This window comes from Panulirus ornatus, chromosome 6 (assembly GCF_036320965.1).
Source record: "Panulirus ornatus isolate Po-2019 chromosome 6, ASM3632096v1, whole genome shotgun sequence".
Taxonomy (NCBI): domain Eukaryota; kingdom Metazoa; phylum Arthropoda; class Malacostraca; order Decapoda; family Palinuridae; genus Panulirus; species Panulirus ornatus.
In genome coordinates this window covers 26771824-26797625 of record NC_092229.1, presented here as the reverse complement: position 1 = coordinate 26797625, position 25802 = coordinate 26771824, and the positions used below count along the sequence as shown (strand labels likewise).

The following is a 25802-nucleotide window of genomic DNA, read 5'->3' as shown; positions in this document are numbered from 1 at the left end:
GATACAGCGCTGGTGGCTGATTCATGTGAGAAACTGCAGAAGCTGCTGACTGAGTTTGGTAAAGTGTGTGAAAGAAGAAAGTTAAGAGTAAATGTGAATAAGAGCAAGGTTATTAGGTACAGTAGGGTTGAGGGTCAATTCAATTGGGAGGTGAGTTTGAATGGAGAAAAACTGGAGGAAGTGAAGTGTTTTAGATATCTGGGAGTGGATCTGGCAGCGGATGGAACCATGGAAGCGGAAGTGGATCATAGGGTGGGGGAGGGGGCGAAAATTCTGGGAGCCTTGAAGAATGTGTGGAAGTCGAGAACATTATCTCGGAAAGCAAAAATGGGTATGTTTGAAGGAATAGTGGTTCCAACAATGTTGTATGGTTGCGAGGCGTGGACTATGGATAGAGTTGTGCGCAGGAGGATGGATGTGCTGGAAATGAGATGTTTGAGGACAATGTGTGGTGTGAGGTGGTTTGATCGAGTAAGTAACGTAAGGGTAAGAGAGATGTGTGGAAATAAAAAGAGCGTGGTTGAGAGAGCAGAAGAGGGTGTTTTGAAATGGTTTGGTCACATGGAGAGAATGAGTGAGGAAAGATTGACCAAGAGGATATATGTGTCGGAGGTGGAGGGAACGAGGAGAAGAGGGAGACCACATTGGAGGTGGAAAGATGGAGTGAAAAAGATTTTGTGTGATCGGGGCCTGAACATGCAGGAGGGTGAAAGGAGGGCAAAGAATAGAGTGAATTGGAGCGATGTGGTATACCGGGGTTGACGTGCTGTCAGTGGATTGAATCAAGGCATGTGTATGGGGGTGGGTTGGGCCATTTCTTTCGTCTGTTTCCTTGCGCTACCTCGCAAACGCGGGAGACAGCGACAAAGCAAAAAAAAAAAAAAAAAAAAAAAATATATATATATATATATATATATATATATATATATATATATATATATATATATATATATATATATACATCATTTTATTATACTTTGTCGCTGTGTCCCGCATTAACGAGGTAGCGCAAGGGAACAGACGAAAGAATGGCCCAACCCACCCACATACACATGTATAAACACACACACGCACATATACATACCTATACATTTCAACGTATACATATATATATATATATATGTATATATATATACATATATATATATATATATATATATATATATATATATATATATATATATATATATATATATATATATATATTTATATATATATATATATATATATATATATATATATATATATATATATATATATATATATATATATACATACATATATACACATGTATATAATCACACCTGCTGCCTTCTGTCATTCCCGTCGCCACCTCGCCACATGAAATGAAAACCCCTCCCCCGCATACGCGCGAGGTAGCGCTAGGAAAAGACAACAAAGGCCACATTCGTTCACACTCACTCTCTAGCTGTCATGTATAATGCACCGAAACCACAGCTCCCTTTCCACATCCAGACCCAACAAAACTGTCCATGGTTTACCCCAGACGCTTCACATGCCCTGGTTCAATCCATTGACAGCAAGTCGACCCCGGTATACCACATCGTTCCAATTCACTCTATTTCTTGCACTCCTTTCACCCTCCTGCATGTTCAGGCCCCGATCCATCTTTCCACCTCCAATTTGGTCTCCCACTTCTCCTCGTTCCCTCCACCTCTGACACATATATCCCCTTGGTCAATCTTCCCTCACTCATTCTCTCCATATGACCAGACCGTTTCAAAACACACTCTTCTACTCTCTCAACCACACTCTTTTTATTACCACACATCTCTCTTACCCTTTCATTACGTACCCAATTCTATAGCCCACGCATCTCAACCATATAACATTGCTGGAACCACAATTCCTTCAAACATACCCATTTTTGCTTTTCGAGATAACGTTCTCGCCTTCCACACATTTTTCGCGCTCCCAGAACGTTCGACCCCTCCCCCACCCTATGAGTAACTTCTGCTTCCATAATTCCATCCGCTGCCAGATCCACTTCCAAATATCTAAAACATTTCACTTCCTCCAGTTTTTCTCCTTTCAAACTTACCTCCCAATTGACTTGTCCCTTAACCCTACTGTATCGAATAACCTTGCTCTTATTCACATTTTCTCTCAGCTTTCTTCTTTCACACACTTTACCAAACTCAGTCACCACCTTCTGCAGTTTCTCACCCGAATCAGCCACCAGCGCTGTATTATCAGCCAACAACAACTGACTCACTTCCCAAGCCCTCTCATCCAAAACAGACTGCATACATGCCCCTCTCTCCAAAACTCTTGCATTCACCTCCCTAACAACCCCATCCATAAATAAATTAAACAATCATGGAGACATCACACACCCCTGCCACAAACCTACATTCACTGAGAACCAATCACTTTCCTCTCTTCCTACTCGTACACATGCCTTACATCCTCGATAAAAACTTTTCACTGCTTCTAACAACTTGCCTCCCACACCATATACTCTTAATACTTTCGACAGAGCATCTCTATCAACTTTATCATATGCCTTCTCCAGATCCATAAATGCTACATACAAATCCATTTGCTTTTCTAAGTTTTTCTCACATACAGTCTTCAAAGCAAACACCTAATCCACACATCCTCTACCACTTCTGAACCCACACTGCTCTTCCCCAAACTGATGCCCTGTACATGCTTTCACCCCTCTTAATTAATACCCTCCCATATAATTTCCCAGGAATACTCAACAAACTTATACCTCTGTAATTTGAGCACTCATTCTTATCCCCTTTGCCTTTGTACAGGGGCACTATGCATGCATTCCGCCAATCCTCAGGCACCTCACCACGAGTCATGCATCAATTAAGTATCCTTACCAGCCAATCAACGACACAGTCACCCCCATTTTTGATAAATTCCACTGCAATACCATCCAAACCCGCTGCCTTTCCCGTTTTCATCTTCCGCAAAGCTTTTACTACCTCTTCTCTGTTTATCATATTATTCTTCCTAACCCTCTCACTTCGCACACCATCTCGACCAAAACACCCTATATCTGCCACTCTATCATCTAACACATTCAACAAACCTTCAAAATACTCACTCCATCTCCTTCTTACATCACCACTACTTGTTATTACCTCCCCATTAGCCCCCTTCGCCGATGTTCCCATTTGTTCTCTTGTCTTACGCCTTTTATTTACCTCCTTCCAAAACATCTTTTTATTCTCCCAAAAATTTAATGATACGCTCTCACCCCAACTCTCATTTGCCCTCTTTTTCACCTCTTGTACTTTCTCTTAACCTGCCTCTTTCTTTTATACATCTCCCACTCAATTGCATTATCTCCCTGCAAAAATCGTCCAAATGCCTCTCTCTTTTCTTTCACTAATAATTTTACTTCTTCATCCCACCACTCACTACCCTTTCTAATCTGCCCACCTCCCAAGCTTTTCATGCCACAAGCATCTTTGGCGCAAGTCATCACTGCTTCACTAAATACAGTCCATTCCTCCCTCACTCCCCTTGCGTCCTTTGCTCTCACTATTTTTTCATTCTGCACTCATTCTCTCCTGGTACTCCCTCACACAAGTCTCCTTCCCAAGCTCACTTACTCTCACCACTCTCTTCACCCTAACATTCTTCTTTTCTGAAAACCTCTACAAACCTTCACCTTCGCCTCCACAAGATAATGGTCGGACATCCCTCCAGTTGCACCTCTCAGCACATTAACATCCAAAAGTCTCTCTTTCACGCGCCATGTCTCCTACTTACATATGTATACTTATGTATATCTCTCTTTTTAAACCAGGTATTCCCAATCACCAGTCCTTTTTCAGCACAGAAATCTACCAGCTCTTCACCATTTCCATTTACAACACTGAACATCCCATGTACACCAATTATTCCCTCAACTGCCACATTACTCACCTATATATTTCATTAATGATGACTTAAAAGAAATTCTGCAACGACGTGCACCTTCCGCTTGATTAACTGGCTGCATGAGGCGAAAGAAAGTTTAAGAAATAGGGGCCCACAAGTGTCTGTCTTTTGGTACGGCATAAAAGACCATGGCATAGGTAAGTACTCGGAGAGGTTGGTTACGTATTACAGCAATGTGTTGTAAAATTTTTAACTCTCAGTCATCTATATTTGTTATTCTTTAATATGATGCTAAACGGAAGGGGAAAAATAGATTTGATTATGTATCTAAACGAAATTTTAAATAGATTAAAATTATAATAGAAAATGGTACCTCCATCCATTAAAGAAAACGTCAATCGATCAGCTGATCTCAAGTAAACAGCTTAGCTGCTGTTGATGGAGACCTGTCAAATTATCAACAGCTTTCAAGATTGCGGAAAAGGCATTTAAGGTGCAGGTGGGGACTTTCTTGAAGAATTAAATAATACTAGAATGATTTCCTACATCATCCTAAAGTCTTTGTTGGTTGAATAATTTCATTGTGTATGTTTCGCCGGTAGTATAGTGTAAGTTAGGGAAACGTAGTAGGGAATGAATTACAAGTTAGCGATTGTGAGACAAGATAAATTCAGGTGACATGGCATTTCAGACTCTCATGTTGTTTCTTAGTCTGATTATGAAGGCCAGACAAAAAAACACTTGAAGCTTCAGCCAGTTAGCACTAATCCCCATAAATGATGCATGTTCTTGCAAGACCATGCTAAAATCTAGGGACAAATTTTGGAAAAATTGTATTCAGGGGACGAGACACTGCAAGATTGTATTGTAATCTTGCCATCTTAATTACCAGTGGGATTTGACAGTTTGTCATTGGTTTAGAACATTTTTAGTTTTGAATATGGACTTGCTGTTCTGTTATGCCAGTACAGCATAAAGCACCAAGTGGATGTTTGTTGTTAGCTGTCTGCATGACCAGTAACATGCGAAGGGCCATGCATAGAGCACAAAGCTAAGTAATTTATTTTTGGGACATTGTGTCCCTTATGTTTGTGTTTTCGTTGAAGGATTTTAATGAAAATTGGTACCAGTTGATCCCCTACACTCTGAACTGTTGATATAGCGTGCTTGTATCCCTAAATTTCTTCTTTGCTTCAAAGTCCCTGCCAATTTTGTGGTTACCATCTTGAGTAAGAGAAGCTGCAGCATGGTTTTGAAGTCCAAAAACGTAAGATCCAGTTGATTCGAATTGTCAAAAAATATGAATGCGTATAACATATCAATATTTTATTTTAATAAAAGCTTAGAAGTAAATTTTATAGGAATGATGATATTTGTAGTACTTCTCTTATCCACATATCATCTTGTGCAGTGCAGATACTCAAAACGAAAGTGTACACATCACATCGAATATTATCAGAGTTTATTTTACCTTTGAGTAGAACCTCCACTGTTTTGACGATCAGCGAATTTTGCTCCTTGGTCAACTGAGCGCTGCACAGAGAAAAGACTTGTTCAGCGAAGGCATTTGTGACTAGAACTAACAAAATTTTGCAACCAGTTTGTGGAGGCAAATCTTCTTCCTTTTAACTATAGCTAAATGAAAAATTGAGAAATAAGAACATATAGATATTGTTTAAGATTTGAGGGCAAAAATTTAAATTTTTGATGATAAAGTTACTTGAGAGCCCTGATCTACTGTTGAATAGCTGCACTGTATTAACTCTGTTGATTGTAAAAGTATCCATTGGTGCCTTTGTTGTAGAAATTCACCATGCATCCACAAACTGAGAATTAATCGAAATTATCAACAGAACCTTTGAAAGCCTTCTCTGACCTCATCTAGTAGCTGATATGATAGCAGAGATTACCAACTGTGTATTCATCTATTGGGATCATATGGCCGCTGGTTGTGTTGTCTTTTTGTTGACATCAGTTGCCATGATGGCATTGCATTTTTATGATTGTGGATGTATATAATGATTACAATATTGAATATTAAGAATTTTGACTGCTATGTAAGTTTGGTGAGGTTTTCATAAGTTTTGTTGATTGTTTTACTTTTTGTGTTACCAACTTTTACGTCACTGTTCTAGTGATTAACCACAGTTTCTCTGAAATTCTACCGTTGTTTTATTTGATATCATTCAGTATGAGAGATAGGATAGATTGGTCTTTTGCAGTTAATTCTGTAATTACAGTGAACTACTTTATAAAAAGCATCTAAAACATATATATCTATTTCCCAAAGTTAGTTTCAATACAAAGGTAAAATAGACTACCATGATATTTCAAATGGAGTGGTAGAATTTGTGTTGGAAAATTAATCAAGACCTGGAAAGCTTTATTAAGATATTTTATATGATTTAGCAATATTGAATAAGTAGATAGGTAATAAAAAGCAGGAAAACTGCAGGGCTGATTTATGTGTGAGTAGGTGAACCACTTTTAGAAATCATAACAATGATAGGCCATTACTTACAAATGATTTGCATTTTCGTTTTTTGAGAAATTGTTTTATAGGATAATTAAGTAGATAACAGGAATGATTTCTTTTTTCTAGGAAAGAATGTATAGGGTTATTGATTTAATGCTGGAAGTGAAAAATTTTTGGTCTTGTTTTTAGGTCCTACACTATCCTTTTGACCGATTTTCTCCTGTGCATCTCCCATTCACTCACAATCCTTCTCTGCTGAGAATACCTATACATCTCACTTTTTACTTTCTGTAACAGCATACATTACTCATCTCAGTCACTCACTGCCCCATACCTCATCACACAAGCCTCATTTCCAGGCTTAATTCCTTTCACCATACTCTTACCCATATCATTTTCTCATTTCCTAAAGCCTGTTCAAACTTTCACCCTCACCCCTGTCAAGAAGTGATCAGACATTTTACCATTTGCTCCTCTCAACATGCCTTTAGAATCCCCATCAAGTAGAGTATGATCCAGTTATGCCTGATCACCATTAACCCCTCTCACTCATGTATGTTTATGTATGTTTCACTTATTAAACCAAGTATTCCTAAGCATCAGTCCTTATTTAGTGACAGCCCCACAAGCTGTTCACCAATTACCCATTAACCACACCAACACCAGCTCTTAGATTTTAATCACCAATCACTGTTACTCAATTTTGTACATCAAAATTGCTGACATACTCACTCTTGCTACCAGTTGCATAAGCTCTGATGGTCACTCACCTCTCATAATCTACTTCCATTTCCAGCTCTGTCAGTCTGGAGTTCACCTCTTGCACTCTTTCACACTTTTCCACAAATCCTCCTTCAGTAGGAGAGACAACCTTGCTATTATTTTCTGTTATTGAAGGTCTTATTCACGGACAAAAGTCCACATCAAGACTGGGCCTTAATTGAAATATAGAGAGAATTATGATTTAGAGAAAAAAAGACAAAGGAAAGTATTTACAGATTTTTGAAATGTGCCAGGTCATAGTTATTAGGAAAGACATAAGATCGAGAGTTCCAGAGCTTTGATGTGTAGGGAAAGAAGCAGGTATCAAAGTGGCCCACCTTTGAGTTGCCGATATCCACATAATAATCATGTGACACAGCAACTTACTGAGTATTGCATAGTCTAGCAAGTGATGGGGGCACACAGGCAGCCAGATCTCGGGAGCAAAAACCAAAGAAATACCTATAGAAGAAGGAAAGTGAACCAACATTGTCCTTAAGTTACTCAATCCATTCTTTCCCCATCCCCTTGAGCTTTGTTTCACATAGAACCAAGTATTGAGGTTCCCCAACATGGTACATGTCCCTTCATCTCATCCTGGTTTTGTCCACACACATTCAGACATCCCAGCCTGAGTGTTTATGGAGGATGAGCACTCTTCACTTGCCTTCTTCTGTTCCATCTTTTAGAATTTGAAATACAGTGAAGTACAGTGCTGTGATGGTACATGAATTCAAAGTGTAACATGAATGAATTCTTTTTCTAGGTTTGGATGTGGGCAGCAGCAGTTGGGGGGTTGTTGGCTGCTTGGTGTGTGAGTGCTGTGTGGGGATGGGGTGGAGACAGAGGAAGTTTAGGAGTGGTGTTACCCCTCTCACTGGTTGTAGGGGGTATTTCAGCCATGGTTCTTGGGGCCACTCTCACCATTGCAGCATATGTGATGCTATCAGCTAAACATCAGGTTACAATCAGAGTACCTGCGGAGATATCTGCCCTTCATACCCTCATTACGGCAAGTATATTTTTCTAGATTGCTAGCTTCTTCTTTTCTTTGTGCTTTAATGCAGATTTTTATTGAAATATTAAGTATGTCTTACATTTACAGAGGTATTAGTAATTTCTTCAGAGTTCATTACCATGCTCATCTGTTTAAGCAGCTGATGTAATAATATATGTATGATGTTTTTAAGTGTTGTGCACTAACAATGAAATGTAATTTTCTTGATAATTTGAGCAAGTTATATTGTGTACAAGGTTTGGAAAACTCATCTTTCTTCAGTTTTCATGCAACTTTTGTCTGAGCTCAAAATCATTACATATTTGTTGTATATGAAATAAAATTCACCTTTATCCCAAGAAAATGTGATAGCTCCTCTTCCATTGATAAGTTTTTCTTCTTGTCTCCGGGTAGAAATACCTCCAGCATTTTCAGGCAGTTTATTTCCTTTTTATTTGTCAGTGACACTACATTTCTTATGTTGATAAAACCATTCATTTGCCACACTTTTTCATTTTTCAAATTCCACATTCACATCTTACTGATTTTGAACCCCTCCCCTTCATGTGGCCAAAGACATGCTCCTTGCTATGGAAAGAAGCAAGATGTTACTTCATATGGCATCCCTTTTTTGTTTTCAAGGATTGTGGCTATAAGCTTTTCTGTTTTGCATTTGCTATAACAACAGATAGTGAATCACAGATTCAGAGACAAGTGAGATAGCAAGGTTCTGTCAAAAAGATAACACCCAGTTCATTGAAGACAAATGGCACAAATAGCACAGACACTTATTTGGAAGGCTGTACTGATATTCAGAGTGGATAAATAATACTTGATGAGATGATTTTTTATTATTATTATTATTATTATTATACTTTGTCGCTGTCTCCCGCGTTTGCGAGGTAGCGCAAGGAAACAGATGAAAGAAATGGCCCAACCCCCCCCCATACACATGTATATACATACGTCCACACACGCAAATATACATACCTACACAGCTTTCCATGGTTTACCCCAGACGCTTCACATGCCTTGATTCAATTCACTGACAGCACATCAACCCCGGTATACCACATCGCTCCAATTCACTCTATTCCTTGCCCTCCTTTCACCCTCCTGCATGTTCAGGCCCCGATCACACAAAATCTTTTTCACTCCATCTTTCCACCTCCAATTTGGTCTCCCTCTTCTCCTCGTTCCCTCCACCTCCGACACATATATCCTCTTGGTCAATCTTTCCTCACTCATTCTCTCCATGTGCCCAAACCACTTCAAAACACCCTCTTCTGCTCTCTCAACCACGCTCTTTTTATTTCCACACATCTCTCTTACCCTTACGTTACTCACTCGATCAAACCACCTCACACCACACATTGTCCTCAAACATCTCATTTCCAGCACATCCATCCTCCTGCGCACAACTCTATCCATAGCCCACGCCTCACAACCATACAACATTGTTGGAACCACTATTCCTTCAAACATACCCATTTTTGCTTTCCGAGATAATGTTCTCGACTTCCACACATTCTTCAAGGCCCCCAGAATTTTCGCCCCCTCCCCCACCCTGTGATCCACTTCCGCTTCCATGGTTCCATCCGCTGCCAGATCCACTCCCAGATATCTAAAACACTTCACTTCCTCATCTATTACCCTTATACTAAGGGTAATAGTCTACTAGAAGACCTGAAACAAATCTCATCAGAACATAAAGAGAACCCTTTAAATGAGGTAGCTGTTGACTTCCATAAAAGAATCACAGATTTGCAACATGTGCAGGATATTTACTTGTTGTTAACCATTATGTGTTTGCTGCTTATCTCTTTTATATTTCATGTAACAGTTACTTTTCAAAACATCTTAGGAAGGCTGTTGGAAATTTTTAAAAGAGCCTTGTTCATCAACACAGAGTGTCCGCTGTGATGCAGAAAGCTCTCTGCCAACAAGACATGGAGTTGTTATCACCCGCAAAATTGATAGTGGCATCAACGAACTGATTGATAAATTCATTGAGAACAATGTGACACCATGGTATGCAAGCTTGGTGAATGATGTCAACCCAAGTATTGAAACTCTTAGGTAAGTATTACTGAATTTTATTTTTTATTATTATTATTATTATTTTGCTTTGTCGCTGTCTCCCGCATTTGCGAGGTAGCGCAAGGAAACAGAAGAAAGAAATGGCCCAACCCACCCCCATACACATGCATATACACACACGTCCACACACGCAAACCTACACACCCATACATCTCAATGTACACATATATATACACACACAGACACATACATATATACCCATGCACACAATTCACACTGCCTGCCTTTATTCATTCCCATCGCCACCTCGCCACACATGGAATACCATCCCCCTCCCCCTCATGTGTGCGAGGTAGCGCTAGGAAAAGATAACAAAGGCCCCATTCGTTCACACTCAGTCTCCAGCTGTCATGCAATAATGCCCGAAACCACAGCTCCCTTTCCACATCCAGGCCCCACACAACTTTCCATGGTTTACCCCAGACGCTTCACATGCCCTGATTCAATCCACTGACAGCACATCAACCCTGGTATACCACATCAATCCAATTCACTCTATTCCTTGCCCACCTTTCACCCTCCTGCATGTTCAGGCCCCGATCGCTCAAAATCTTTTTCACTCCATCTTTCCACCTCCAATTTGGTCTCCCACTTCTCCTCGTTCCCTCCACCTCCGACACATATATCCTCTTGGTCAATCTTTCCTCACTCATTCTCTCCATGTGCCCAAACCATTTCAAAACACCCTCTTCTGTTCTCTCAACCATGCTCTTTTTATTTCCACACGTCTCTCTTACCCTTACATTACTTACTCGATCAAACCACCTCACACCACACATTGTCCTCAAACATCTCATTTCCAGCACATCCACCCTTCTGCGCACAACTCTATCCATAGCCCACGCCTCGCAACCATACAACATTGTTGGAACCACTGTTCCTTCAAACATACCCATTTTTGCTTTCTGAGATTTTATATATGGGAAATTTTACTCAAAACATGATTACTTCATTCATGATTATATATGCACAATGTTGTCCAAAAAGTCTACCCCATAGGGATGTTTAGAAAGTAGCACCCTGAAGGATACTGATTAATTACTAGTATGATGTTTTTACTTAGCATTATTTTGTTATTTTCACTGGAAATTACTGTATATACCGTGACCAAGGAACATCAAAGAATTAGCGCAGAATGCTCTAAAATCAGTGTCATTGTCTTAAGGCACACTCATGTAACATGATCTCATTAGATGCAAAAGTGTTATAACATTAATGGTTGACAGTTTGAACATTTATCATGATTTTACCTCGTCTTTGTTTGAAATCTTTAAGGGATACAGTTTTTAGGCCATCTTTTATACCTTGCCTTCTAGCCTCAGGACCCATGTCACTGGGGCTCCTGCAGTGCTCTTAAGATGTTCAGCCTAATTTCTTAATGTTATAGATGGTGTCGAGAATTATTTTTAGTGACTGTGTTTCGGGGATATTGTCAAATAGATAGTTGATAACTGTTGCCACTAATGTTCTGCAAGAATGGGTTTGTGCCTGGTTCTTAACGCTACCTCACTGAGGCGAGAAATGGCAAATATGTATGAAAAAGAAAGCCTCCCCTCCTTGTATTTTAACTTTTTAAGGGGGGAAACACAAAAAAAGAGTCACGCCGGGAGTGCTCATCCTTCTCGAAGGCTCAGATTAGGGTGTCTAGATGTGTGTGAATGTAACCAAGATGAGAAAAAAGGAGAGATAGGTAGTATGAGGGAAGGAACCCGGATGTTTTGGCATTGAGTGAAACGAAGCTCAAGGTTAAAGGGGAAGAGTGGTTTGTGAGTCTTTTGGGAGTAAAGTCAGGGGTTGGTGAGATGACAAGAGCACAGGAAGGAGTAGCACTACTCCTGAAACAGGAGTGCTGGGAGTATGTGATAGAGTGTAAGAAAGTAAGCTCTAGATTGATATGGGTAAAACTGAAAGTGGATGGAGAGAGATGGGTGATTATTTGTGCATATACACCTGCGCATGAGAAGAAAGATCATGAGAGGCAAGTGTTTTGGGAGCCGCTGAGTGAGTGTGTTAGTAATTTTGATGCACGAGACCGGGTTATAGTGATGGGTGATTTGAATGCAAAGATGTGTAATGTGGCAGTTTAGGGAATAATTGGTGTACATGGGGTGTTCAGTGTTGTAAATGGTAATGATGAGGAGCTTGTAGATTTATGTCCTGAAAAAGGACTGGTGATTGGGAATACCTGGTTTAAAAAGAGAGATATATTTAAGTATACATATGTAAGTAGGAGAGATTGCCAGAGAGCATTATTAGATTATGTGTTAATTGATAGGTGTGCGAAAGAGAGACTTTTGGATGTTAATGTGCTGAAAGATGCAACTGGAGGGATGTCTGACCATTATCTTGTGGAGGCGAAAGTGAAGATTTGTAGAGGTTTTCAGAAAAAAAGAGAAAATGTTGGGGTGAAGAGAGTGGTGAGAGTAAGTGAGCTTGGGAAAGAGACTTGTGTGAGGAGGTACCAGGAGAGAATGAGTACAGAATGGAAAAAGGTGAGAACAAAGGACATAAGGGGAGTGGGAGAGGAATGGGATGTATTTAGGGGAGCAGTGATGGCTTGCACAAAAGATGCCTTTGGTATGAGAAGCATGGGAGGTGGGCAGATTAGGAAGGGTAGTGAGTGGTGAGATGAAGAAGTAAGATTGTTAGTGAAAGAGAAGAGAGAGGCATTTGGACACTTTTTGCAGGGAAATAATGCAAATGACGGAGATGTATAAAAGAAGGAGGCAGGAGGTCAAGAGAAAGGTGCGAGAGGTGAAAAAAAGGGCAAATGAGAGTTGAGGTGAGAGTGTATCACCAAATTTTAGGGAGAATAAAAAGATGTTTTGGAAGGAGGTAAATAAAGTGTGTAAGACAAGGGAACATTACATGACAGCTAGAGACTGAGTGTGAACGAATGGGGCCTTTGTTATCTTTTCCTAGCGCTACCTCACACACATGAGGGGGGATGGGGTTGCTATTCCATGTGTGGCGAGGTGGCGATGGGAAAGAATAAAGTCAGACAGTATGAATTATGTATATGCATATGTCTGTGTGTATATAGATGTATACATTGAGATGTATAGGTATGTATATTTGTGTGTGTGGACATGTATGTATATACATGTGTATGTGGGTGGGTTGGGCCATTCTTTCATCTGTTTCCTTGTGCTACCTCACTAACGTGGGAGACAGCGACAAAGCAAAATATATATATATATGGCCCAACCCACCCCCATACACATGTATATACATACACGTCCACACACGCAAATATACATACCCATACATCTCAATGTACACATATATATACACCCACAGACACATACATATATACACATGCACACAATTCACACTGTCTGCCTTTATTCATTCCCATCGCCACCTTGCCACACATGGAATAACATCCCCCTCCCCCCCTCATGTGTGCGAGGTAGCGCTAGGAAAAGACAACAAAGGCCCCATTCGTTCACACTCAGTCTCTAGCTGTCATGCAATAATGCCTGAAACCACAGCTCCCTTTCCACATCCAGGCCCCACACAACTTTCCATGGTTTACCCCAGACGCTTCACATGCCCTGATTCAATCCATTGACAGCACGTCGACCCTGGTATACCACATCGATCCAATTCACTCTATTCCTTGCCCGCCTCTCACCCTCCTGCATGTTCAGGCCCCGATCACTCAAAATCTTTTTCACTCCATCCCTCCAATTTGGTCTCCCACTTCTCCTCATTTCCTCCACCTCCGACACATATATCCTCTTGGTCAATCTTTCCTCACTCATTCTCTCCATGTGCCCAAACCATTTCAAAACACCCTCTTCTGCTCTCTCAACCACGCGCTTTTTATTTCCACACCTCTCTTACCCTTACATTACTTACTCGATCAAACCACCTCACACCACATATTGTCCTCAAACATCTCATTTCCAGCACATCCACCCTCCTGCGCACAACTCTATCCATAGCCCACGCCTCGCAACCATACAACATTGTTGGAACCACTATTCCTTCAAACATAGCCATTTTTGCTTTCCGAGATAATGTTCTCGACTTCCACACATTCTTCAAGGCTCCCAGGATTTTCGCCCCCTCCCCCACCCTATGATTCACTTCCACTTCCATGGTTCCATCTGCTGCCAGATCCACTCCCAGATATCTAAAACACTTTACTTCCTCCAGTTTTTCTCCATTCAAACTTACCTCTCAACTGACTTGACCCTCAACCCTACTGTACCTAATAACCTTGCTCTTATTCACATTTACTCTTAACTTTCTTCTTTCACACACTTTACCAAACTCAGTCACCAGCTTCTGCAGTTTCTCACATGAATCAGCCACCAGCGCTGTATCATCAGCGAACAACAACTGACTCTCTTCCCAAGCTCTCTCATCCCCAACAGACTTCATACTTGCCCCTCTTTCCAAAACTCTTGCATTCACCTCCCTAACAACCCCATCCATAAACAAATTAAACAACCATGGAGACATCGCACACCCCTGCCGCAAACCTACATTTACTGAGAACCAATCACTTTCCTCTCTTCCTACACGTACACATGCCTTACATCCTCGATAAAAACTTTTCACTGCTTCTAACAACTTGCCTCCCACACCATATATTCTTAGTACCTTCCACAGAGCATCTCTATCAACTCTATCATATATATATATATATATATATATATATATATATATATATATATATATATATATATATATATGTGTGTGTATATTTTTATTTATATTTATTTATTTATTTTGCTTTGTCGCTGTCTCCCGCGTTTGCGAGGTAGCGCAAGGAAACAGACGAAAGAAATGGCCCAACCCGCCCCCATACACATGTATATACACACGTCCACACACGCAAATATACATGCCTATACATCTCAATGTACACATATATATTACACACACAGACACATACATACACAATTCACACTGTCTGCCTTTATTCATTCCCATCGCCACCTCGCCACACGTGGAATACCATCCCCCTCCCCCCTCATGTGTGCAGGGTAGCGCTAGGAAAAGACAACAAAGGCCTCATTCGTTCACACTTAGTCCCTAGCTGTCATGGAATAATGCCCGAAACCACAGCTCCCTTTCCACATCCAGGCCACACACAGCTTTCCATGGTTTACCCCAGACGCTTCACATGCCCTGATTCAATCCACTGACAGCCCATCAATCCAATTCACTCTATTCCTTGCCCACCTTTCACCCTCCTGCATGTTCAGGCCCCGATCACTCAAACCCTACTGTACCTAATGACCTTGCTCTTATTCACATTTACTCTTAACTTTCTTCTTTCACACACTTTACCAAACTCAGTCACCAGCTTCTGCAGTTTCTCACATGAATCAGCCACCAGTGCTGTATCATCAGTGAACAACAACTGACTCACTTCCCAAGCTCTCTCATCCCCAACAGACTTCATACTTGCCCCTTTTTCCAAAACTCTTGCATTCACCTCCCTAACAACCCCATCCATAAACAAATTAAACAACCATGGAGACATCACACACCCCTGCCGCAAACCTACATTCACTGAGAACCAATCACTTTCCTCTCTTCCTACACGTACACATGCCTTACATCCTCGATAAAAACTTTTCACTGCTTCTAACAACTTTCCTCCCACACCATATATTCTTAATACCTTCCACAGAGCATCTCTATCAACTCTATCATATGCCTTCTCCAGATCCATAAATGCTACATACAAATCCATTTGCTTTTCTAAGTATTTCTCACATACATTCTTCAAAGCAAACACCTGACCCACACATCCTCTACCACTTCTGAAACCACACTGCTCTTCCCCAATCTGATGCTCTGTACATGCCTTCACCCTCTCAATCAATACCCTCCCATATAATTTACCAGGAATACTCAACAAACTTATACCTCTGTAATTTGAGCACTCACTCTTATCCCCTTTGCCTTTGTACAATGGCACTATGCACGCATTCCTCCAATCCTCAGGCACCTCACCATGAGTCATACATACATTAAATAACCTTACCAACCAGTCAACAATACAGTCCCCCTTTTTTAATAAATTCCACTGCAATACCATCCAAACCTGCTGCCTTGCCGGCTTTCATCTTCCGCAAAGCTTTTACTACCTCTTCTCTGTTTACCAAATCATTTTCCCCAACCCTTTCACTTTGCACACCACCTCGACCAGGACACCCTATATCTGCCACTCTATCATCAAACACATTCAACAAACCTTCAAAATACTCACTCCATCTCCTTCTCATATATATATATATATATATATATATATTTATATATATATATATATAGTACCAACTGCCTTCTCCCGCTTTGCTCCTACATGCCCAACCCCTCAATGTATATACCCTCCACAACAATTATAGACATACTCACAAACTTCATCCTCACATGATTCAATTTGACGCACTTTTCCACTCTTCATTCACTCCTCTTGCCCTCCTTACAAATGCACTCATGGCACGCATCACACAATCCTCACTGCCCTCAAACTCATGTCATACATACATATACCCTTTCCTTCTCATCCGACACACTAACCTCAGTAAACTTTCCCACTCTTTCTACACTGCCAAACCATCCAACACCTCTTGCTCTTAATACCGCTCTTTCAGTCTCCACAATCTTTCACTACCTTCTCTCCTGATAAATCTCAACTAACCATTTCATTTTCCTAAATCTCTCATTTGCACATCCATCCTCAGCCAAACACTATCCATACTCCACTCTACCATTCTACAACACTTCAACTCTACTTCCAACTCATGCTTCCTCTTACTCACCATCTTGTATCACCCTCCTCATTGTGGATCCTCGCAAGTGTAGAGATTTGACTCAGGTGTTTCATTAACAAATTATTAGACTCACTTAGAAAAGCACTACTCTATTCCTTTACTGTACAATTCACTATGCGCATTCTCCAGATCCAGCAAACGCTATCATAGAGTCATACATGACTCTTAAGTTTAAACAATTACGCACCTGTCCAGACAATACTGTAAACCCCATTAAATTTATAAATCCAGGACTGCAAACCATGCGCAAACCTGTGCCTAGAGAAGTCATTTCTCTTCTCAGTAATGCTTATCCTCTTTCGTGTTTCCATGTTTATGTCCACCATTGTTTAATTTGTTTATGGATGGGGTTGTTAGGGAGGTAAATGCAAGTGTTTTGGAAAGAGGGGCAAGTATGAAGTCTGTTGTGGATGAGAGAGCTTGGGAAGTGAGTCAGTTGTTGTTCGCTGATGATACAGCGCTGGTGGCTGATTCATGTGAGAAACTGCAGAAGCTGGTGACTGAGTTTGGTAAAGTGTGTGGAAGAAGAAAGTTAAGAGTAAATGTGAATAAGAGCAAGGGTATTAGGTACAGTAGGGTTGAGGGTCAAGTCAATTGGGAGGTGAGTTTGAATGGAGAAAAACTGGAGGAAGTGAAGTGTTTTAGATATCTGGGAGTGGATCTGGCAGCGGATGGAACCATGGAAGCGGAAGTGGATCATAGGGTGGGGGAGGGGGCGAAAATTCTGGGGGCCTTGAAGAATGTGTGGAAGTCGAGAACATTATCTTGGAAAGCAAAAATGGGTATGTTTGAAGGAATAGTGGTTCCAACAATGTTGTATGGTTGCGAGGCGTGGGCTATGGATAGAGTTGTGCGCAGGAGGATGGATGTGCTGGAAATGAGATGTTTGAGGACAATGTGTGGTGTGAGGTGGTTTGATCGAGTGAGTAACGTAAGGGTAAGAGAGATGTGTGGAAATAAAAAGAGCATGGTTGAGAGAGCAGAAGAGGGTGTTTTGAAGTGGTTTGGGCACATGGAGAGAATGAGTGAGGAAAGATTGACCAAGAGGATATATGTGTCGGAGGTGGAGGGAACGAGGAGAAGAGGGAGACCAAATTGGAGGTGGAAAGATGGAGTGAAAAAGATTTTGTGTGATCGGGGCCTGAACATGCAGGAGGGTGAAAGGAGGGCAAGGAATAGAGTGAATTGGAGCGATGTGGTATACCGGGGTTGACGTGCTGTCAGTGGATTGAATCAGGGCATGTGAAGCGTCTGGGGTAAACCATGGAAAGCTGTGTAGGTATGTATATTTGCGTGTGTGGACGTATGTATATACATGTGTATGGGGGGGGTTGGGCCATTTCTTTCGTCTGTTTCCTTGCGCTACCTCGCAAACGCGGGAGACAGCAACAAAGTATAATAAAATAAAAATATGTATATATATATATTTTTTTTTTTTTTTTTTTGCTTTGTCGCTGTCTCCCGCGTTTGCGAGGTAGCGCAAGGAAACAGACGAAAGAAATGGCCCAACCCACCCCCATACACATGCCTTGATTTAATCCACTGACAGCACGTCAACCCCGGTATACCACATCGCTCCAATTCACTCTATTCTTTGCCCTCCTTTCACCCTCCTGCATGTTCAGGCCCCGATCACACAAAATCTTTTTCACTCCATCTTTCCACCTCCAATTTGGTCTCCCTCTTCTCCTCGTTCCCTCCACCTCCGACACATATATCCTCTTGGTCAATCTTTCCTCACTCATTCTCTCCATGTGACCAAACCATTTCAAAACACCCTCTTCTGCTCTCTCAACCACGCTCTTTTTATTTCCACACATCTCTCTTACCCTTACGTTACTTACTCGATCAAACCACCTCACACCACACATTGTCCTCAAACATCTCATTTCCAGCACATCCATCCTCATGCGCACAACTCTATCCATAGTCCACGCCTCGCAACCATACAACATTGTTGGAACCACTATTCTTCAAACATACCCATTTTTGCTTTAAAGATATCTTTAAAAATGTTCTCGACTTCCACACATTCTTCAAGGCTCCCAGAATTTTCGCCCCCTCCCCCACCCTATGATCCACTTCCGCTTCCATGGTTCCATCCGCTGCCAGATCCACTCCCAGATATCTAAAACACTTCACTTCCTCCAGTTTTTCTCCATTCAAACTCACCTACCAATTTTTTTTTTGCCGCTGTCTCCCACGTTTGCGAGGTAGATATACTTGATTGCTGTTCCCTGCATTTCCAAAGCAGTGCCAGGAACAAATGAAGATAGGCTGCATTCGTTCGTATCCATTTTCTTGTTATTATGTGTAATGCACCAAAATCAGAGTTCTTTATCTACAGACGCTTCATATGCCTTGGTTCAGGTCCATATACAGCATGGGATCCCTGTATACCACATCATTTCGTTTCACTCTATCCCATATATGCCTTTCACCCTCATAAATGTTATTGTGCCGCACATGAATAGTTGATTATATTTGTGGTAATCTCCTCTCATTGCTAAGATGTTACATTTTAAACCCTTGCTGTCACAACTAGTATGATAAACAGGTCTAGGAGAGAAAGTGAAATCTGAAGAATATAAAACTTTTTATATGGAGCTGTGTCTTGTAAGTAAATTTTCCAATTTTTTTTTTTTTTTCTCTTTCCTATCATACCCTTTCTTTCAAAAAATCTTTCTCTTCATCGATGGTAGTTACAAGCCAAGGTGATGTTCTTTCTGTGTAGGACTGTGAGCTGGTCAGCTCAGTGTGGCCTGACAGTGGGTGGAATGATTTCATAATCACCAAATCTTGACAGATTATTGAAGAGTAGTGTTCTAGAGTGAGTTTTGTAGCCACTACTGCTGTTTGGGTGCTTTGCACAGGGTGAATAGCATTAATCTCATTAGAGGGTAGGGGTTAGAAGCTTCTAGACACCAGAGATTATGCAGATTGTTTCATGGTTTGACACTGACCTACAAAGAATTAGCTTTTCATTCTTTAAAAGTCACTTTCAGGGTGACTGTACATATTGCAAATCTATATAAGACGGTTATGGTATAAAAATCATTAAAAATGTTCTGTAGTAAGATATAAGTACATCAGTTGAATAATTACAACTTTTGGAATATAGACAGGCATTTACCAAATGTCAGCCACTATGTGTAAGTCCCTTTCTTAGTACCATTCACTTATTACAAATTAACCGTTACCACAATGGACATTTGATAAGAAAGTGTGCAATGGTACATTTTGGTTTTTCTTTTCCCAGTCTTGAAAGATAGCTTCACATTCCTTACCTTCTGGTGAGTGCAGGAATATTCTGTGATACAGAGTTTTGAATATTGTTGAGGTGCATAAATAAATGGGCCATGTGTACTTGTTTGAATCATTGTGAATGTGCTTTTACAACTCTCACTTTCCCTATCTTAATCACTAATCCATTTTTAATCTTTTGATGATTGCAGGAGTGTTTTGTGGTATAGTATTGTGAATATTAATGAGCGACTGGCACATATGGACCATGTACGTTTTGTCACAGGTGGTGCTGTTACTTGCCTTACCCGCCACCTTGAACACATTAGGATTGCTCAGGCTGCAGGGTAAGATCTTCAGCAAATATCTGTGTCATGATTTTAGTCATGCCAGTTCAGTTGTGTAATGTACAATTTAACTTAACTATTATGAAAATTATTAGGAATTGTGCTTTCCTTTCTTAACATAGCAGAGTCATTCAGCATCCTTTATTGAGCAGTTATTAGATACAGTCTGGCTAACCATTAGAGTGTTTTGTGACATAGTGTTTTAAACATTAATGAGAGACTGGTCCTTCGTCTCGTAGCAATTAGCATTCCTGACCAAGATGCATTCACAAGCCACCTAGGGTCGAGCAAATAGGTTCAAAACCTGGTTTTGGCAGTTCCCCACAGTCAGCCCATAGGGGTTAGTCAATAAAATAGGTACCTAGAGCATGCCAGTGTATATATTTTTTTTTCTTATTATTATACTTGGTCGCTGTCTCCCGCATTAGCGAGGTAGTACAAGGAAACAGACAAAAGAATGGCTCAACCCATCCACTTGCACATGTATATACATATACGCCCACACATGCACATATTCGTGCCTATACATTTCAACGTATACATACATATACATACACAAATGTATACATATATACTCATAAATATTCATCCTTGCTGCCTTCATCCATTCTCGTCGCCACCCCACCACACATGAAAATAGCACCCCTCCGCCCATAAGTGCGTGAGTTAGCACTAGAAAAAGATAAACAAAGGCCACATTCATCACACTCAGTCTCTAGCTGTCATGTGTAATGTGCCGAAACCGCAGCTCCCTTTCTACATCCACACCCCACAGAACTTTCCATAGTTTACCCCAGATGCTTCACATGCCCTGGTTCAATCCACTGACAGCACTTCGACCCCGTAATACCAAATCATTCCATCTCGCTTTATTCCTTGCACGCCTTCCACCTTCCTGTATGGTCAGGCTCTGATCGCTCAAACTCTTTTTAACTCCATCCTTCCACATCCAATTTGGTCTCCCACTTCTCCTCGTTCCCTCTACCTCTGACTCATATATCCTCTTTGTCAGTCTTTCCTCACTCATTCTCTCCATGTTACCAAAACATTTCCATACACCCTCTTATATTCTCTCAGCCACATTCTTTTTATTACCACACATCTCTCTTACCCTTTCATTACTTAATCAAAGCACCTCGCACCACATATTGTCCTCAAACATCTCATATCCAACACATCCACCCTCCTCTGCCCAACCCTATCTATTGCCCATTCCTCACAGCCATATAACATTGTTGGAACCACTATTCCTTCAAACATACCCATTTTTGCTTTCCAAGATAAAGTTCTCACCTTCCAAACATTCTTCAACACTCCCAGAACCTTATATATATATATTTTTTTTTTTTTATACTATTCGCCATTTCCCGCGATAGCGAGGTAGTGTTAAGAACAGAGGACTGGGCCTTTGAGGGAATAATCCTCACCTGGCCGTCTTCTCTGTTCCTTCTTTTGGAAAATTAAAAAAAAAACAAAAAAAAACGAAAGGGGAGGATTTCCAGCCCCCCCGCTCCCTCCCCTTTTAGTCGCCTTCTACGACACGCAGGGAATACGTGGGAAGTATTCTTTCTCCCCTATCGCCAGGGATAATATATATATATATATATATATATATATATATATATTATCCCTGGGGATAGGGGATTAAGAATACTTCCCACGTATTCCCTGCGTGTCGTAGAAGGCGACTAAAAGGGGAGGGAGCGGGGGGCTGGAAATCCTCCCCTCTCGTTTTTTTTTTTTTTCCAAAAGAAGGAACAGAGGGGGCCAGGTGAGGATATTCCAAAAAAGGCCCAGTCCTCTGTTCTTAACGCTACCTCGCTAACGCGGGAAATGGCGAATAGCTTAAAAGAAAGAAAATATATATATATATATATATATATATATATATATATATATATATATTTTTTTTTTTTTTTTTTTTTTATACTTTATCGCTGTCTCCCGCGTTTGCGAGGTAGCGCAAGGAAACAGACGAAAGAAATGGCCCAACCCCCCCCATACACATGTATATACATACGTCCACACACGCAAATATACATACCTACACAGCTTTCCATGGTTTACCCCAGACGCTTCACATGCCTTGATTCAATCCACTGACAGCACGTCAACCCCGGTATACCACATCGCTCCAATTCACTCTATTCCTTGCCCTCCTTTCACCCTCCTGCATGTTCAGGCCCCGATCACACAAAATCTTTTTCACTCCATCTTTCCACCTCCAATTTGGTCTCCCTCTTCTCCTTGCTCCCTCCACCTCCGACACATATATCCTCTTGGTCAATCTTTCCTCACTCATCCTCTCCATGTGCCCAAACCACTTCAAAACACCCTCTTCTGCTCTCTCAACCACGCTCTTTTTATTTCCACACATCTCTCTTACCCTTACGTTACTCACTCGATCAAACCACCTCACACCATACATTGTCCTCAAACATCTCATTTCCAGCACATCCATCCTCCTGCGCACAACTCTATCCATAGCCCACGCCTCGCAACCATACAACATTGTTGGAACCACTATTCCTTCAAACATACCCATTTTTGCTTTCCGAGATAATGTTCTCGACTTCCACACATTCTTCAAGGCCCCCAGAATTTTCGCCCCCTCCCCCACCCTATGATCCACTTCCGCTTCCATGGTTCCATCCGCTGCCAGATCCACTCCCAGATATCTAAAACACTTCACTTCCTCCAGTTTTTCTCCATTCAAACTCACCTCCCAATTGACTTGACCCTCAACCCTACTGTACCTAATAACCTTGCTCTTATTCACATTTACTCTTAACTTTCTTCTTCCACACACTTTACCAAACTCAGTCACCAGCTTCTGCAGTTTCTCACATGAATCAGCCACCAGCGCTGTATCATCAGCGAACAACAACTGACTCACTTCCCAAGCTCTCTCATCCCCAACAGACTTCATACTTGCCCCTCTTTCCAAAACTCTTGCATTCACCTCCCTAACAACCCCATCCATAAACAAATTAAACAACCATGGAGACATCACACACCCCTGCCGCAAACCTACATTCACTGAGAACCAATCACTTTCCTCTCTTCCTACACGTACACATGCCTTACATCCTCGATAAAAACTTTTCACTGCTTCTAACAACTTTCCTCCCACACCATATATTCTTAATACCTTCCACAGAGCATCTCTATCAACTCTATCATATGCCTTCTCCAGATCCATAAATGCTACATACAAATCCATTTGCTTTTCTAAGTATTTCTCACATACATTCTTCAAAGCAAACACCTGATCCACACATCCTCTACCACTTCTGAAACCACACTGCTCTTCCCCAATCTGATGCTCTGTACATGCCTTCACCCTCTCAATCAATACCCTCCCATATAATTTACCAGGAATACTCAACAAACTTATACCTCTGTAATTTGAGCACTCACTCTTATCCCCTTTGCCTTTGTACAATGGCACTATGCACGCATTCCGCCAATCCTCAGGCACCTCACCATGAGTCATACATACATTAAATAACCTTACCAACCAGTCAACAATACAGTCACCCCCTTTTTTAATAAATTCCACTGCAATACCATCCAAACCTGCTGCCTTGCCGGCTTTCATCTTCCGCAAAGCTTTCACTACCTCTTCTCTGTTTACCAAATCATTTTCCCTAACCCTCTCACTTTGCACACCACCTCGACCAAAACACCCTATATCTGCCACTCTATCATCAAACACATTCAACAAACCTTCAAAATACTCACTCCATCTCCTTCTCACATCACCACTACTTGTTATCACCTCCCCATTTGCGCCCTTCACTGAAGTTCCCATTTGCTGCCTTGTCTTACGCACTTTATTTACCTCCTTCCAGAACATCTTTTTATTCTCCCTAAAATTTAATGATACTCTCTCACCCCAACTCTCATTTGCCCTTTTTTTCACCTCTTGCACCTTTCACTTGACCTCCTGTCTCTTTCTTTTATACATCTCCCACTCAATTGCATTTTTTCCCTGCAAAAATCGTCCAAATGCCTCTCTCTTCTCTTTCACTAATACTCTTACTTCTTCATCCCACCACTCACTACCCTTTCTAATCAACCCACCTCCCACTCTTCTCATGCCACAAGCATCTTTTGCGCAATCCATCACTGATTCCCTAAATACATCCCATTCCTCCCCCACTCCCCTTACTTCCATTGTTCTCACCTTTTTCCATTCTGTACTCAGTCTCTCCTGGTACTTCCTCACACAGGTCTCCTTCCCAAGCTCACTTACTCTCACCACCCTCTTCACCCCAACATTCACTCTTCTTTTCTGAAAACCCATACAAATCTTCACCTTAGCCTCCACAAGATAATGATCAGACATCCCTCCAGTTGCACCTCTCAGCACATTAACATCCAAAAGTCTCTCTTTCGCACGCCTGTCAATTAACACGTAATCCAATAACGCTCTCTGGCCATCTCTCCTACTTACATAAGTATACTTATGTATATCTCGCTTTTTAAACCAGGTATTCCCAATCATCAGTCCTTTTTCAGCACATAAATCTACAAGCTCTTCACCATTTCCATTTACAACACTGAACACCCCATGTATACCAATTATTCCCTCAACTGCCACATTACTCACCTTTGCATTCAAATCACCCATCACTATAACCCGGTCTCGTGCATCAAAACCACTAATACACTCATTCAGCTGCTCCCAAAACACTTGCCTCTCATGATCTTTCTTCTCATGCCCAGGTGCATATGCACCAATAATCACCCACCTCTCTCCATCAACTTTCAGTTTTACCCATATTAATCGAGAATTTACTTTCTTACATTCTATCACATACTCCCACAACTCCTGTTTCAGGAGTATTGCTACTCCTTCCCTTGCTCTTGTCCTCTCACTAACCCCTGACTTTACTCCCCAGACATTCCCAAACCACTCTTCCCCTTTACCCTTGAGCTTCGTTTCACTCAGAGCCAAATCATCCAGGTTCCTTTCCTCAAACATACTACCTATCTCTCCTTTTTTCACATCTTGGTTACATCCACACACATTTAGGCACCCCACTCTGAGCCTTCGAGGAGGATGAGCACTCCCCGCGTGACTCCTTCCTTCTGTTTCCCATTTTAGAAAGTTAATACAAGAAGAATGTGTGGAAGTCGAGAACATTATCTCGGAAAGCGAAAATGGGTATGTTTGAAGGAATAGTGGTTCCAACAATGTTGTA

The 25802-nt window shown here is 41.2% G+C and overlaps 1 protein-coding gene across 1 annotated transcript in view; it reads left to right on the top strand.

The window, feature by feature from the left end:
- Window positions 1–4264: 4264 nt before the first annotated feature.
- The window catches only part of LOC139749133 (sorting nexin-25-like), a 455484-nt gene continuing 433946 nt past the window's right edge, over window positions 4265–25802 (top strand). Inside the window, 4 exon segments of the mRNA XM_071662758.1 lie at window positions 4265–4366; window positions 7872–8117; window positions 10012–10181; window positions 20458–20592. Of these exon segments, the coding sequence (XP_071518859.1) occupies window positions 7878–8117; window positions 10012–10181; window positions 20458–20592 (545 nt within the window). The 5' untranslated portion in view covers window positions 4265–4366; window positions 7872–7877.